At 41.8% G+C, this 17,936-nt stretch overlaps 1 protein-coding gene across 1 annotated transcript in view; it reads right to left on the reverse strand.

Moving 5' to 3' along the window:
• PSMD2 (proteasome 26S subunit ubiquitin receptor, non-ATPase 2) overlaps window positions 1–17,936 on the reverse strand; it is a 103,324-nt gene that overhangs the window by 63,725 nt on the left and 21,663 nt on the right. The window contains exons 2-5 of the mRNA XM_086944453.1: window positions 14,840–14,896; window positions 12,554–12,718; window positions 2,317–2,438; window positions 493–717 (exon numbers count right to left, since the gene is read on the reverse strand). Of these exons, the coding sequence (XP_086800579.1) occupies window positions 493–717; window positions 2,317–2,438; window positions 12,554–12,718; window positions 14,840–14,896 (569 nt within the window). The remainder of the gene's footprint in view (window positions 1–492; window positions 718–2,316; window positions 2,439–12,553; window positions 12,719–14,839; window positions 14,897–17,936) is intronic.

Genomic DNA, 17,936 nt, shown 5'->3' on the forward strand with positions numbered 1-17,936 from the left:
CAAGATCCACCTCTTTGAAGAACATTACACCATGATGCAGTAGCAGTCAACTTCTGCTCTCGGAACCAGCTACCCCTCCAATAACAACTGACTGTATGCTCGCCTTAGACTCTGTGGAGCACTCTGCTGTCCTTTGGCTCACCAGAGAACATTTAAAAAAGGAACTGCCAGATATCAAACAAGAAATTCTGAGGGTGACTGTGTTAAAATGTAAAACCCATATAACAACCACGTGCTTGTAATCTAGCTAGGCAAAGCATCCTATGGAAATGACTACACACATTTAGGTGCACTGCTTTCCTGATTCACCCATACACAACATCGATGTAAGCGTAATTTTATCATATTTTTGACGGTAATGCTGGTTACAAACCCTCATGCACATGCTTGTCTACTAATCGAATCAAAGAATTCGATTTTAGCTAGCTCAGTTGTAAAGCAAACTAAAATAGAAGTGTGGTCACATAATTGATGTTCCACCGTGATTCCCACCTTGTCAGGTAGAGGCACACCTTTGCGTAGGCGTTATCATCAATGTACTTCTCCAACATGTCCATTTGTTCAATCTCCATAAGGAGGTCACATGCTTCATGCTCTGCATTGTGTGCCATATTGTACGGTATAATTTCCTTCACCAGCGTCAGCAGGGAATCCCTCTGTGTCTTGTCAGCCTCCTCAATCTCCTGCCACTCTTTAGCAACCTCACCAGAGAGGTGTCTGCAAAATGGACACAAAATTAGTCTCTCAAACAGCAGTAAATTCCAACTACGGTAGGAGTCGACATCCTATGTGAATTGTACAGTGCTATTCAATATATTTCAATTAGTCTCCTGAACACATCAAACAGCACTGCAATTTAAAAATACTAACAAAGCATTTTAGGCAGCAAGAGGTCTCCGCTAGTTAAGCAGTCTTTGCCAAGACGTAACGTGACCTGCAGATAAGGAATTTAAATTCACGAAGGGGTTGGTGGAGGGGAACACCCATTCATGAAGTCTAAAAATCGTGTAGATGACTTTTCCTTTGCAATAAAATAATGATTAAATTAGGCGTGCTTTAGCTAGCATAACTAGGCCACACAAGGCTGGATTATCATTTATGAAATGCTGCAGACAAGTGCATGTTTATTTGAGGCGTACGAGCGTTCCACACAGCATTTGAAATGGTCTGTCCTAATACAACTGTATAATATTTTCTCTCTCCGGAAGGAAATATGTTTGTTTCAAGCTCACTTAACCGAGCTCTACTGCGAATGAACAAGCCATTATATGCCTGTATTTCATACTGTAGGATTTCCTCTCTTAGTTAAATATATACAGCTTTAACTAATAAGGTGCCTTAGGAAGTAGGAGATCCTAGTGCTATTGAATCAACTTATGGACTGATTGTCAGGAATGAAGCATTTTTAATACACCCTTCTATGTAATGTCATGCAATGAAAATGTGTGTTCCTGCTCTCCCTAAAACATTATAAAAGGTGTGTTATCTTTGAAGAGTGCCATTTATCTTTTGTGCTTTTCTTTAGAGATGGATTTAATCACTATTTAGAAAAAAATGATGTTAAATCTTTAGATTAACAAACTACTTTTAGCTTTCTGTAACAATGTAATTTTTGAATAAACTCCAGAGATTGATAACTTTAGAATTTTGTCATGTGCAGATTTTATTTATAACCTTGGACTAAGTCTATGAGAGAATCAGATAGACATGTACCTGCCCAATAACATTCTTAATTTCTTAATTAGAGCGTCAACAACTTGATCAAATTAAACTGAGTCATAGGTATTTAACAGTACCACAAATGGTAGATACAGTGCCATCAATACAATACAACCTCATTATCATTATTCTTATTAAATATCTAAATACCACATCCCCTAAAAGTCAAATGCCATTTATCACTCAACTTTGACTGAGCTGCAACAACCAATGTTGAAAGGGACAAGACATGGGTAAAGTGTACTGAGCATGTTTTAAGTGTCACCTTTTAAATCCACCAGAGGTGAAAGCCTTACAGCCGTAGAAGCATCAGTTCCTGAAATCAAGCATTGTGCATAGATTACACCGTAATAAGATCCAGTATGATATGGCTCATCTTCCCTATGCCATGTAGTACTAATCAAAGGGGGGCAGGGGTGAGATTTTTTTTAAAAGTTGCTGTCTGTACCAGTACCATGAACTAGTCTGCCCTCAAGCAGAAGAATGTTCACAGCAAAATTCAAGCACAGAGGGTCAGCATAACTGTTACAGATGCCATTTCCGCGAGCCAGCAAGAAAGGCTCGGACACATTCATTTGCACCCTGCTAGTAACTCACCTCACATACTCATGGCCCCACGAAGACAGTTCCTCTTGGGAGCCCAGCAGCCTGTACTTCAGACACTCCCTCTCTCCGCTCATGGTCATGGCCAGAACAGAGATGATATCCGCAGCGAAGCGCTAAAGACACAAGTATAGAGACAGGAGTTTCAATGTGATACATAGATCTGCCGTGGCAGAAGGCGCACATTTGAACCAGAGTCATAGGCCTTATGGACAACATGAACCAGGACCCATTTAGATAAAACAGACAGGCAACTCCAGCATGCGCAGTCCAGCGTATTCTGGGAAATGTACAGTACTACCCTTCAGCAAGCATAGCACAAACAGACTGTACTAGCAGCTCTCTGATGCACCAGTACATGACTTAATAAAAAGGTAACCACTTTATTAGTAACTCTAATCCATGCTACAGCATACACATAATGCAGAGTAAATGCTTGCTACTGATCGATACAAGATAAACCGAAAATATTCTGATCATATGTACAGAGATTGAACATACATATTGTGTTGGAAACTCTTGGCTACTGGAATATGAAAGTCAGTTTGCGACCTTCTGCATCGAAGGCACTAGCTTATGATGGCATGGAGTGTTGTCTTGTTCTTTGTATAAATTCAGAGGTTCGCTCTTTATTAAGGTTTTAAATGGCAACCAGATGGAAAGAATTTTATGTGATCTATCATGAAGGATAAGAGATCCTCTTTAAAGCTGGCATATAAAGTACTTTCACTTCTATAGCCACCTCACTGTTTTTCACACTATGGTCCTGAAGAAAGCCTCACGAATAGCATAAAAGGCTGAAAATGTTGACCTTTATCTAAGGGATATTGAAGCACAATTTTATCTTCACTATATCCCGCCTTTATTTTTAACCATGTCGTAAGACCATTTTAATAAAGTTTTTCACTTCTGCACTTCTTAGAGACATTTTTAATCTCATCACTCTGAGTACCCAACACAGAGCACTCACCTCACTCAAAAAAACCTGCTCCGCTGTAATCAGGCGCTGTAGCACAGCTGGGTTGCACTTGGCAGCCCAACTAGGACCCCAATGATGAAGCATGCCACCAACTAGGTTGGTGGGTGAAGGGTCTCCTTACAAATCCACTGGATGTCTGTGCTCTGCTACTGGATATTGAGTCACCTGAAGTGGTAAAGCTTTTTGTGGGTCCACCTTGTTTCAACAATTATTTTGGGGAAGAGGATGCACCCCCGTATTTTTTCCTCACTCTCCTGTATTTCTACATATAAAGTACACACCAGTTGTGCATTTCCATGTAGAATCAGTAGAACATTAGTTCATATGCTTCAAATACATAATGTCAGTTTTGCAATCTTGCTGCCAAGTGCCTCAACAACATGAATAAAGTGGGAATTATTTCTAGGTCAGAAAAAAATGAGTCCTGTTGAGTTTAGTGAAAGGGGCAGGATAGGAAATGTAGCAGTCGGATAAACATTAAATGTATACTGGAAACACAAACTTAAGCCAACACACACACTAACCAAATGTGTCCACGATGAACACAAAAATGTGATTGTAAATGAACAACCTGTAAAGAAAGTGAAACAAGGATTCAGAAGTGCAATTTGGTTTTACCCAATGCCCCACTGGTGCATGAGTCACATTCTAGGTGCATTAAAAAAAAAAAATATTGATTTGCAGTACTTAATATTTCTTTTATATAGGATATTACTTGCATGCTAAACTTTGATGCATGTCTCTGTACAAAATGTTGCGGAAGAGATGACACGGAGTGCCAGGATAGAATTCTATTCACCTTGGAGTGGAGTGTCCGCTATCACCCCTTGAATAAAACCAATGTTCTCGGCTCTGGTATGCTCGTCTAATACTAAAGTTACCTGCAGTGTGTTAATTCCGTATGTTAATGTACGTATAGTTCTTCTGAGCCGCCATTCAACCTTACTCTCAATGTCACCAGTCTGGACAGAACTCACAAAAAAACTAATTTCGGACATCCTCCAAGTAATTCAGGATTGTGTACTTACCAGTAGTCTGACTTGCATACACCCAAGAGGCCTTTTTTCCCCTCAATGTGCCCAGATCTGATCCAGGAGAACCCTTTTCCAAACCGGATGATTCATACTGGCCTACAATTTGTTGAGTCTTCTGATGAAAGGCAAGTTTATTTTTAAATAATGCAGTGCAAGAACCATGAGTTTTAAGTGCCCTGGCACCACACCTTCACATTTAGTAATAATGTATGTCACTACTTTAGCAATCTCTTCTGAAGGAGATTGGTTAAACTCGGTTTAGGCGTTGTATTATTATAAAGAGGGATGCTCTTTACCAATCGTTAGTAGATAGGTGAAAGCCAGACACTGATAGCCGAGACTAGAATTATCAATGTTGGGTCTCGTCTCAGCCACCTTGTTCATGAAGAAAGAGGATACTTTTTTGAATGCACCTCGGATGCATGATTATCTATTTACAAAGAAAGGGCTATGATTAGATTTTCTATACATTTTTACATTAAGGATGGTGTATCCTGCTGCATTGAACAAGTATTTCAGCATTTCTTTTTATTCTTGTTTGCTCTTTCTAAGCTGCCTGCAACCTACTTGGTCTTCTAAAAATTCCCATAGATGCAGGATTTCATACATTAACATTAAAGTGAGACATTCACTTTTTCCTTGGGCATTACATAACTTTCTGGCGTCTGGATGGTGCTTGTGTCTCTGATTCCATAGTGGTAGTATTGTTCAAAGATACTATGAGGACAGGCTCTTTAACGGGCAGTTTGCTGCTGGGTTCAGATACGGCTCAATATAGGCTGCACTTGCCCGATAAACCCAGTGCTGCTGCAGCTGCAAAAAAATAGCCATGCAACTTCCCAACCTGAACTGGGGGTAAATGCTGGCATAGTAAGCTTCAAAACGATGGTGGAATGAGGACCACCCCATTGAAATGTGAAAGACGTGCCCATCCAAAACAGTGCTGCCGAATGAGGATCAGAGTACATGTGACTGATGTGAGGCAGATTCTGAGTAGAGAGGTTCCGGATTACACCTTTGAACAGAGAATTGCAGTCGGGCCCTACTAACGTTCCTGAAAGCCTAGGTGGCTTACCCTAAGTATGGTTAAGGGATCTAGAGTACCATTGGCATTTGGTTCTACTCATAATGCTTTCTTAAGAGAACAAATAGCAAACTATCCAGCAACAGCACTGCTCTGCATGACAACACTGAAACATAGAAAGGCCAAGAGAATCTCCATGTGGCCAACTCGACAAGCGGAACGTTTCTTAGGGTTCACCTGCAGGACTTCAAACACACTACAAACTAGACTGTAGGAAAATAGAGGAGGCAGTTACAGATTCAAGCCACAGTTGTCAGCACAGAGTGATGCAGCTCACACACTTGTGTGTCCTTGGCTCAGGGGTGTGCATTGAACAGCTGTTGAAGCTCTCAGCAGAGGGCAACACCACTTAGGACCCAATTACATTGGACGGTCGGACTGCCGCCCAGTGATGCAGTGGTCAGGAGACCTCCTAATAACGATACAACCACCATGGTGGCAGTCACAAAGTGCGCTTTTACACTGCAGCTTGTGCCGTGGACCAGGAAAGGGGCGGCAGCACAAGCCACAGTATAAAAGAGTACATTGTGCACATCCATGCAAGGATGTGTGTGGTGTCACGACGTGTTCCCGCAAGACCACTTTGCAGTGGCCCAAGTGGAAAGGGGGCCCTGGTTGTGGCCCTCAGACTCCCTTTTAGAAAGCCATGAAAAGGCTGCCGGAAAAGGACATCGTACTACCAACGGCAGTGCCTTCCTCGGCACTGCCTCCATTCAGGATCACGATTCTGAACTCTGCCCAGTTGGGATCACTGATCCTGGCAGAGGTCTGTTCCCCCGACAGATGAGGGTCCGACTGCCAGGATTGTAAGGTGGTGGTCGGACTGAAGGGCTGTCTGTCAGTGGGACCGGCAACATCATAATGAGGCCCTTAGTTAGCACTTTCATTAGCTGTTGAGAGCGCAGACACTGTAATCCATAACTACTGGTAATCAACTGATCTGAAATCTCTCTGAATATATACCTTTGCGAAGCAATGACAAAAAGCAGCTCAGGAACCTACTGCAGGAAGTGAGTGTGAAATTGTGGTTAACTGGGCAGGCATTTTCAAGTGCCAAAAGAATTATGGACCTTGAACCCAGACAACAATTCTCATTGTCTCTTCTTTCATAAACCATGCCAGACTCTGGAGACTGTCAATTACAATGCCACAAAACTACTTCATTACAATTTATCAAGGTAGCAGCATTTCGTTCACAATCACTAAGCACAGCAAGTGGTCACTGATACATAGCCCAGTAATCAATCAATCAATCAAAGACATTTATAGAGCGCACTACCTACCCGTAGGGTCTCGAGGCGCTTGGGAGGGGGGGTGCCGCTAATGCTCGAACAGCCAGGTCTTGAGCTTCTTCCTGAAGGAGAGGTGGTCTTGGGTCAGGCGCAGGTCGGCCGGGAGGGAGTTCCAGGTCTTGGCGGCCAGGTAGGAGAAGGACCTTCCTCCTGTGGTGGCTCTGCGGATGCGTGGGACGGCGGCGAGGGCGTGGCTGGCAGATCGGAGGTGGCGTTTGGGAGCGTAGAAGTTGATGCGGTTGTTGAGGTAGCTCGGGCCTTGATCGTGGAGAGCTTTGTGTGCGTGGGTAAGGAGGCGGAAGGTGATTCTCTTGTTGACCGGGAGCCAGTGTAGGTCTCTTAGGTGTCCGGAGATGTGGCTGTGTCGTGGGATGTCGAGGATGAGTCTAGCCGAGGCGTTCTGGATGCGCTGGAGCCTCTTCTGGATCTTGGCGGTGGTTCCGGCGTAGAGTGCGTTGCCGTAGTCCAGTCGGCTGGTGACGAGGGCCTGGGTGACGGTCTTCCTGGTCTCTGTGGGGATCCACCAGAAGATCTTCCGCAGCATGCGCAGGATGTTGAAGCACGACGAGGAGACGGCGTTGACTTGCCTGGTCATGGAGAGGGAGGAGTCCAGGATGAAGCCCAGGTTGCGTGCGTGGTCCGTTGGTTTGGGTGCGGTGCCCAGGGCGGGGGGCCACCAGGAGTCGTCCCAGGCGGAGGGCGTGGAGCCCAGGATGAGGACCTCCGTCTTATCTGAGTTCAGTTTCAGGCGCATCGTCGTCATCCAGTCGGCTACCTCTTTCATCCCTTCGTGCAGGTTGGCTCTGGCGGCGGCGGGGTAGTTGGTCAGGGAGAGGATCAGCTGGGTGTCGTCGGCGTAGGAGATTATGTTGAGGTTGTGTTGGCGTGCGATGGCCGCGAGGGGGCTCATGTAGACGTTGAAGAGGGTAGGGCTCAGTGAGGATCCTTGAGGGACGCCGCAGATGACTTCGGTGGCCTCTGACTTGTACGGTGATAGGCGGACTCTTTGTGTTCTTCCGTCGAGGAAGGAGACGACAGTAATGCATCTAGGGTCATAATCAGTGGCGGTGTGACCAGTAAATGGGAAAGAGGCAAGGGACATGAACTGTACATAGAGATGTTTTACCTATATACACATTTTGGAGACATATTTAGTAAAAGGAGAAGGTGGCAATGGTGCTTCAATTTGGCAGATGTAAAAGTCGGTTGTGTGTGAGCAGCCGGTGCATATTAGGGTACGGCAGCATTAGTAGGAGTTAAAGCTAGAGGTAAGCTTTCACCAGGGAAAGGCAATGCTCATCGGGTAGCTCAGACTGCAACTACTGATTAGGTCTTCAACTGAAGCTCCCTCGCAACAGACAAATGGCTGGAAGACGCGTGGAGTGACACAGCTGACTCATTCATGTTTCAACAGCATTACAGACTTTAGAGCTAGGGCACATTGCTTAGCATTGTTCCTTATCCAACACATACACACCTTCTATAGAGTGGCCTACAAGTCCCATTAAAGCTAATTACTAGCTGCACTGAGCAGTTCAGTCAACAATGCTAAAATCTGTGAATAAATGGCACGTAAGGCCATTGCCTTTTAAATCCATGTTTTTTTAAATTACAGCTAGATCTTCTTCATTAGCAACTCAGTACTTTGTAACCAGCAGGTAAAGGCCCGCCTGGCTGCTAATCTGCTAAACATTTTAAAATCTTTGAAAAGTACTGCAAGAACAACACACACTAAAATTAGAACATTGGATTTTCGGGAATCATTTCAGGTTTGTCCCAGACTATGGAGACTCTCTATGGTAAAGTATATTGAAAAATAAAAGAATGTAAAAGTATCTGACTCGAAAATAAATACTATATTTTACATTAAATATTGAGGTAAATTAATTTTATGTATTTATTTTAAATGTAGAGCAAAATAGAAATGCTACTGAACTATCAATTGAATTTTAAAATAAATCTTTAATTGAAATACATTACTTTAAAATTCGTTTTCTCAAGTTTCAATTAAAAATATTTCCAACCTAAACCCATCTAAAGAAAATCTTATCATGCATTAATAAAAAATCATGTATAGAATACATTAAAATACATTTTGTTATATATTTAATAAAAAAGGGTCTCGTTTTTAAAATATGGTATTCAACTATTTTAGATTTACGAGTACTATTATTTTTTTAACCTTAAATTATCTTTATATTTTGTTACCATTTTAAATAATTTAAACACTATAGCCTAGGTTTTTTTTTAATTTTAATTCTCTAACTCTTATTTTCAATGGAAAGGTATTGCAGTACCAGTGGTTAGCCATGTGTGTTGCTAGACTTACACATTTCTTCTTTTATTAGTAACTAACATTCCGATTTTGTAAAAGTAATACCCGTACTAAAACTGTACATTCCCTTTGTGAATCGGGCCCCAAATATATTTCATGAAGGGAGACTGGGATTAGAGTAGAACCAGAAGTAGGTTCTCCCTCGGTTACGGTTGCTTGTATTCTCATTGGAAGAGGAGCTAATCTGTGTTAGACCTGGCACCTTGGCAGGAGTCTCCCTTCCACTTTTTGCTGATGTGCCTCATATGTTTTTGCTGATGTTAGCTGCTCAGAGCACTGTGCCACGGCCAACCAGTGCCACAGTGCAAGTGCAAGTGCTCCATATGTGTAAATTGTTATATGTGATTGGATTCCATGTTTTGGCTTATTTGGTGTACAGTCAGACCCCAGTAAAGTGCACCAGGAGTGCCAGGGCTTGTAAATACAAATGGTGCTGGTGGGCCTGCACCACTGGTTGTGCCACCCACAGAAGCAGCCAACTAAAATGTGTCCAAGGTCTGCCATTGCAGAACCTGTGTGCAGTCTGGTACTGTCATGCTGACTGGGCAAGTGCACCAACTTGCCAGTCCCTAAACCTTCCCTTAACTTCATATTAGTCACCCCTATGGTAGGCCCAAGGGCCTGGTGCATTGTAAGCATAAGGTAGGACAAGCCCTGATGTGTGTGGCATGTCCTAATAGTTAATTACAGCCATTTTCGTTAAGGAACAATGAAGGACATTCCAAGAGTCACTCCCCTACATCCCCGAGCAAAAGAAGTAAATACAGCTACAGGACCCACCAAATTAAGAGAGGAGGGACAAAAGCAGATCTTCCTCTGAACCAGACTAACACTGTATTCATAACATCGTCCAGCCAGGTCTTTCAAAAGCAAAGGCGGATGGAGTACTCAATCAACACAAATGATTGATCTATGCCACTTCACATTAGTAAATTTCAAGAATTCCATTTAGTTGAAAACCTTTCCAAAAGAAAGTCTAATTATGTTATGTTGGTGTGAAATGACAATTTGAATGCAAAGTTGAAGGTTTCAATTTTCCAATGAAAAGTTACCACTTTTTTATTTAAATTTCCCACTTCACTTTAAGAAATGTTTCCAGGTTGGGCATAAAGAAAGCATTAGAAGTCTCACTCAGGTCTCATGTAATTAAAAAAATAGAAATAATTAATACAAAACAAAAATACATCTAGACATGTATATATAGAATGGGCTTTTGGATCACACCACTGCATCAACTATTCTGTTCAACCGCCATGCACATTTTGCTTCTATACCATACAGCACTCTGCAATGGGCCAACCAACTAAAGCCACTGCCTCTCTTGTATTGTACGTGACCACATTTTGTCTATTCCCCTTTGCACATCTGCCTAAAAAGAAATGCATTAAAGTGCCATGGCAGGTGGGCCAATAGTTTACTATGTCAGTTTTTTTTTTTACATTGTTTATCTTTTTTCTTCATGACTCATTAAAGCCCATAGCAATGTTCTTCTCTGCAACAAAAATGTTTTGCCGATTGTTCAATTAAAATGATATGGCCCATTTCCATTAAGATCATTGGTATTGCAAGCATATACTCAGCAAGTTCAGGAAACATTTTATTTTGTGGCACATGCTTGCTATGCAAGACTTATTGATTACGCCTAAGCTTCCTACAAAAGTATTTGGGGGGATTCATTCAACACATAGGGTAATGTCCATTGGCAATATAAATGTGAGACCTTCCATTGCCTTTGTATCCTTACAAAGTGGCATGCATAGTATAGAGTGATCGATGTGTAGGATCTTTCTGTTGTCGAAGTACACCCTCTTAACAATCACCCATCACAGATGCTACATAACAGTATGTTCTAATTCTGCATTGTACGTCAATGTTACAAAATAAAAGGAGTTCAAACTAAAATAAATTAGAACGTAACAGAGCAAGACATAATAGGACAGAACAATGGCACAGAACACTGTAGCATAATGTGGTACACTATATGTACTCCACATATAGTCAATTTTTGTACTAAAGGGGAGAAGGTTAGTCCACATCATAACATTTCGGTGACCTTCTACTACTCACGTAAGGTGCACCGTCTCTACACTTCAAGGGGCTGAGGCAATCTTATTTCTATTCCCCCATAGGCCTGCAAAAATAGTTGGTGTGATAAACTGTTGCCGGTGTCCTAGCTATGTCGCCCTTATAAAGTTTGTTTTTATACCTTGCAATTGAAACCATTTCCATAACTTATCTAGCTGCGATGATCCTAATCCACCAAATATCGGTGTCCCGAATGTTACCATGACTCCAGCATAACCTTATTTCTTACCTTGGCTCAAACCCAACCATGATCGTTAGCCTAACAGTACCATAAATTGGTCTTCAACCATTACAGATACTTTTTTTAGGTCTCGCCCAAGAAACCACATGCACCGTCTGTTGCAAGACATGTTATCTCACAGTGGAATTAAGGCCCATTGCTCACCATTGACTGGCTTCAGTCACTCATTCACTTGCTTCTTATCCATTATCTGTGTGGGCTTTACTTCCTCTTCTTGTTTTTTTACCCTGCCCCTAAAGTATGGGTGCATTTCTATGTCCTTTCACTTCTTGCTTTTCAAGGTGCTACTTTTTTCTTTTTGTTTAAGCACTCTACAAGATTGCACATGTTTTAGCCATGTCTCACTTGTGCGATTCGGTCTCCCCCTTCATTGCCTTCTCACCCATGTGGTTACCACTCACAAGCTTCATGTTGCTCTTTCACCAGTTTGATTCCCCCAACCCACGTTCCCAGCAATGCTTCTACCCCCAACCATGACCTCCTGTTTTGCTCCCCCACCCACTTTAAAAATATTTCCACCAAACTGCACCCCTGCATTGCTTCCACCACTCGTCCCCAATGTTGCTACTGCCCACACCCGTATTGCCTCCCCACCTCCCGTGGAGAGGGGGGGGGGGGGGGGGGGGGAGGGGGAAGAGAGCCTGCACATTATTGAGTTTTTTTTGCTACCGATCAAACTCTAATCTGCAACTAAAAAGGCCGCCACATCGTTTTGTAGGTGCATACGACTGTACGAAATGATATGGCAACCCACAATTTTTTTTCTTCTTTAGCCATGCAGCAGAACAATGGAGATGACGAGCCACATGGCTAAAACCATTGGTATAGTCAATATGCCCAAAAGGCACAACGCACTAGCTTTTCCAATGCTTCTGAGGAATGGGATGACATCACAAAATAACCTACGCAAAGTGAACAAAGGGAGTGTCTTATTCCAAACCAGAGCAAGGCTGCATCATCAAGTTTCTAGCAGATGTGAATCATGTGTCAAAAATTCCAAATGGAAAGAGATTATATGATTATTTTCACTGCTTCACTAGCAATAGTGGTCTCAAGTGGTATATAAACATCTTGAGTGAAAGCCAAGATTTATCTGGCAGAACAATTGATTCATAAAGACTGTTTTAGGTGATAAATAACTACATTCCAACACTCCAAATGCCAACAACAAGTGGATGTACCTTGTTTTCTCCAGGAGCCATGTTCTCATAGATCTCCTTCAGTTTCCCATAGTGTGGCCGTAGGAACTTTAGAGGTTTGGGAACAGAGGTCATGGATGTGGTGGAGGATCTGATCTGTCGCCGAAGCTCCTCCAGTGCTGGGTGATACAGGGATGTGTCTTTTTCCTGAAAAAAGACCAAAAAAGTGCTAACTGATGTCCACGTCAACCCTTGCAAGCAGCAGCAGAATCTGGGCACATCAGACAGACATAAGATATGCACACCCTGTACACTGAACAGGCTTTGCCAGTCTAGGTGAGATTCGGTGAACAGTTTGAAGGGAAAAAGTTTGAAAAGCAATACATTTGTTGTTACAAACAAGAGAAAGGCAAATCAATGAAAAATTCATAAGTTCCAAACAGAGTAAAAATAAAAAAGGACAAAATAAGGATAAACAGATAATTAAATTAGGTCAAGAGGTGGAGAGCAAGTAACTGGGGGGTGCAGATGCAGGGTATGTGTGCATTAATATCATCATTAACTTAAGTATGCAGAACAATGAAGTGTTTGTGAAAATGTTATAAGGCAGCTGAAGTGTTTGTGGAGGGTGGGGGGGAAATAGGGGAAGCCCGGTTTTGTGTATATGGTGCATAAGAGTATTTTACCACTTAATATTTAGTTTTAATTTTAAAGCTTTTGAAGAAATAAAATGATTCTTTGAATTCACATTTAAGATATATTGAAGGGGAGGATTATTTTTTTTATCAAAGTAAAGTCTGATAGAAATACTTTGGGAGTTTCAAATGTACTTATCCTCACTATTCCACTTTCTGACAAAAATCAATACAGTTACAGTAAAACCAACTGGGGGTGCAAATAGATAATGATCTTACTTCTCCTTCTGCACATTGGTCAGTGAAACATGCCTAACGAAACACCCAATCGGTCCCACTGCAGAACTTTTTACAGCGAGTGTCACAGTTATTAAGACGTCACCACATATTAAACTAACCCATAATCCCCTTGGGTAGACACTCCTGACAGCGACAGCACCAGGCAAGTAGAAGGTAATGCCTACAGGTATCACCAAACACCGTATTCACAAAAACCTACTCATTGTGTCTCACTCCACAGTCTCATTCCAACATTACAGAAAAGTCGGTCTCATCATAAGGCACAAACAGTCCCACCTCAGACTTTCCAGACAGAAGTTAAGTAGCAGTCCCAGGACTAAAGGAACGACAATACCCTGCACAGTGCACCAAACATTATATTGGAGACCATGTGGATGCCTCACTACACTTCTCAACAGATGGCACCATTATAAAATTCTCCAACTACCATTTTGCAACCATCCTTGTGTCTACTTATTAAAGAACAGACCCTTCTATAAAATAACACAAAAGCTATACCACAAAATCTTCAGATGAGGACAGTGTCACACACTTCAGTGTGGTGATAGAGGGAGATCTGTTCCGAAACGAGCAGGACAAAGACTGGTTTTCATATGGTTGGTCTCTGTCTAGAGTGGCATAGTGGGCGAGTAATGTTGGCTGGAATGTGGACTTGAGAGATCACAATGCAAGGCATTAATTCAAGCATTGCTCATCACGGTTTGCTCCAGTGCAACAAGTATTTCAAGATGTTAACCCATGCTCAATCTACAGCCAACTGACTAAGTCTAAGCGGGCAAAAACGGTTGTGGAGTTGCTTGTGTTCCTGTCTAGAGGGGGTTGCACCTGGCAGTTTGCGCTGGAATGTTCCCATTAGACCAAGACTAATTGGACTATTGCTGTTGTGTGTGTAGAGGGGCATAGTGGTTGAATAAGTATGAAAGTGAATGTGGCCATGAATGACTTCTGGAGGTTGAGAATAACTTGAGCATTGATTTAATCACTATTTTTGTTGCATACATTCAGTACCCAATGGATGGCAGTGCCTTCCACATAGTAACAGATCCTAGTCAGACTCACCCGAAGGAGAATATGTTAATCACTCCAGGCATCCGCCTTTTGAAAAATACAAATAGAACCAGTGCAGATGCTGCAAAGGTGGCAACATCCCTCTTATCCAAGACAGGTCTGGCAAAAAATAGAACTGTTGAGCAGTAGGCTCTCCAGATAGTGACATTATCATCTAACCCCAAGAGGAACCCTACAATAAGACCATTACCGAAGGCACACCCAATGATAACACAGCAACTGTCCTATAAAGACACTTCATATGACAGCTGCTAAATAAGCATTCACCTGTAACAAACAATGAAAAGCGAGCATTTTTAGGACTTCAAATACATCAGCTACTTACCCCCAGCCTCTCGACAAGCATCTCCAGTTCATCCTGCAACTGTTTGTCTTCTTCGGACTGAGAGACAAGAAATGGAAAGATTAAGGTCAGTGAAAAATAGGAAAGTAAAAAAAAAAAAAAACACAGACATAAAAAAGCTTTCAGCTGAGAGTTGTGGCACAGATCACCTGCTCTGCCTCCAAGTGGGGCCCATCAGACTTACTCCAAAACAATAACGCAGAACAGAAAGCAAAGACCAAAGAATGTCAAAACAGTGTGACTGACCATCAATAATTGAAGCCATAAAATAATAATCTCATAACACTTGCCATCAGGCACAAGTAGTAGGTTGTTACTTGTTAGTGTTCACTGTTACTATTCACCAATGTATTTACATGGTCATCCTCTTAGTAGAGAAGGAGAAGGCATATTCTTTCTCTTCAAGCGGGTTTCCAGAGTCTGACATTTTCTGTGGTGGACTAACTCAATTCAATTTCAAAAAGCTTTTATTCGATTTGTGCATACAAATCATACAAGCAAAAGTACATAGTTAAAATATTAAAATCACCATATGAACTCTCATAGAAAAGGGTAATAGGACAAAGTGAAAAAGTTAGAGTGCAGCAATTAGTAAGTGATCATGTCTCTATAAGTCAACATATTGTTATAAAATACAAAACATTCTTAAATGAGCAAACTGAGGATCAGTAGGGGTTACTCAATAGGCCTTTCCTGGCAGCTGTACATCAGAATTTTTAAGTAATCATAATATACTGTGGACAAATATGAATAATACCTTAATTACTGAAATTGATATAAAATTTAAAAGCGTATATATACAGACAGGAGTGTTAACGGTAATAGCATCATAGAACATTTCCTGGCAGCTGTATAGCATAAGTACAGACAGGTAAGTATAAAAATATTATTATGGTACAATACTTTTCCTGGCAGCTGTACATTTCAAAATAAAAGTAGCCAGAAAAAAGCAAATCTCCTTGTTCTCTAATGAGGATAAAAATATTAATGCTGTTTGTGTAGTGCGAATATTGTATTTAATAAAAATTGGCTTAAGGTATTTTAACCTGAAAAAATGAAAAAATTTACAAAAGAGTAAGAAATGGCAACTACTCTGCCGGGAAATACTGTCACACGGACAGGGTATGTCTGAACTGGTTCTTGTGTTTGGAAAAGCAACCAGGTGGTGAACAATGCCCAATCTGACACGTGTTAAAACATACTGATGAGAGGGACGAGTCACATACACAAGATAAGATTGGAGTCCCGAAGTTAAATTTAAATCTTTATAAAATTTCACGGAGACAAGATTGCCAGAGATTTTGTCGCGCTCTGCCTTTCGAAAGTTTAGGAACGTTGTCTTAATTTCTTTTTTTGAAATAGAAACAACCTCTTCAGGCTCACGGAACACATCAATATTAAAAAGAAGGAGATACCAGCGGTGAATGTATCTTAACCACAATATACGTGAAGAGTGGTCCAAGCCTATACAATCAAGAATAATATCCTGAGTGAATCGAGTCTCTGTCTTAGCCCAAATAGAACGCCACAATAAGAGTGGCCGGACTGCTGCTAAGTCAGAAATGAACTCGATCCCGACTTCTTCATGGATCAGCTGGATGGAGGCAGAAGGGGGAACACATAACAACCTCCTTAAAAACTTGTTTTCCTCCTTCTGCAGGGATATACCCTCGCTATGTCCCCACACCCCTGCCCCATACAGAGCAGAGGAGACACAGCATACATTGTATATGTTCATCATGTCTAAAATGCTTCGTGAGCCAAGTTTAGAGGCAAAACGGAAAATACTGCTTGTAGACCGCAGCATTTTTATTCTGATAGAATCAAATTCCGCGTCCAGGACCCACTATTGTTGTATGTAATTCCTAGATAACAAAAGGACTTGACGGAAGTCAACTTTTCCTTATCCAGAAAAAAAGTATGCTTTACCTGCTTAGCTGCCTGACCGCATGACATTACATATGTCTTGGTTTTATTCACACGAAGCCGCCTAACTTGAATAAACTGCATAAAACTATCGATTAGGCGCTGAAGGCCCATCTGTGTTCGGGATAAAAGAACAGCGTCATCCGCGTAAAGTAACAGCGGGACAGGTTTACCACCAATCAGGGGGGCATCTGCTGGGATGTCAACCAAGGAACGGTCGACATCATTAATAAAAAGGGAAAATAAAAGCGGGGCCAAAACACATCCCTGGCGTATGCCCCGAGACACTTTAAAAAACGGGGTACATTCACCAAGGGTGCCATAGCGGACTTTACAGGAGAGTTTTTCGTAGAGTCTAGCCAAAAAATGAACTATTTCCCTTGGGGCCCCTGCATCAAGCAAAACCTCCCAAAGAATGTTATGGTTAACCAAATCAAAAGCGCTGCTCAAATCAGCAAAACATAAAAAGAGGTTGCCATTTTTAGCCACAGTATATTTATTGATTAAAAGGTCCAGATTTACACATTGGTCCAATGTGCCCAGGCCTTTCCGAAAGCCATATTGGACTCTGGTTAAGATGTTAAAATCAGTTGCCCAGTCTTCCAGCCTCTTGAGCAAAATCCTACTCATCACCTTTACAGAGGCGTCCAATAATGAAATTGGACGATAGTTAGAGGCCTCTGATTTATCACCTTTCTTATGTAAAGGAATAATGACCGATTGGCCCCAAGTGGATGGAAAATTGGTTTCTGCCGCACAATTAAATATCCTCGCCAAGATGGGAGCCCATAAGGCCGTTTCATCTTTGTATAGATCCAGCGGGACCCCATCGGGGCCAGGGGCCTTACCTCCTTTACTTAAAGAAATTGCTTCATGGCTTTCTTCTAATGTTATTCCCAACGTGAGGGGCAGCCATGGAGTAGGCTCAGATGATGGTGACTCAGAAGATAACCCTTCTGGATTGAATATCTTGGAAAAATGACTAACCCAATCGCTACATGCCACATAAGAGGTTAATTCTGGAACATTATCTTTATTGAGAAACGGGCTATTAATTGTTTCCCAATACAGTTTACTATTTTTAGTCTCAGCAGCCTCCTTCAGCTTATCCCACGCCTCGGTCTGTAATACCCTTTTCCTTTTGTTAATTGCT

The sequence above is a fragment of the Lissotriton vulgaris genome, chromosome 11 (assembly GCF_964263255.1).
Source record: "Lissotriton vulgaris chromosome 11, aLisVul1.2, whole genome shotgun sequence".
Lineage (NCBI taxonomy): Eukaryota > Metazoa > Chordata > Amphibia > Caudata > Salamandridae > Lissotriton > Lissotriton vulgaris.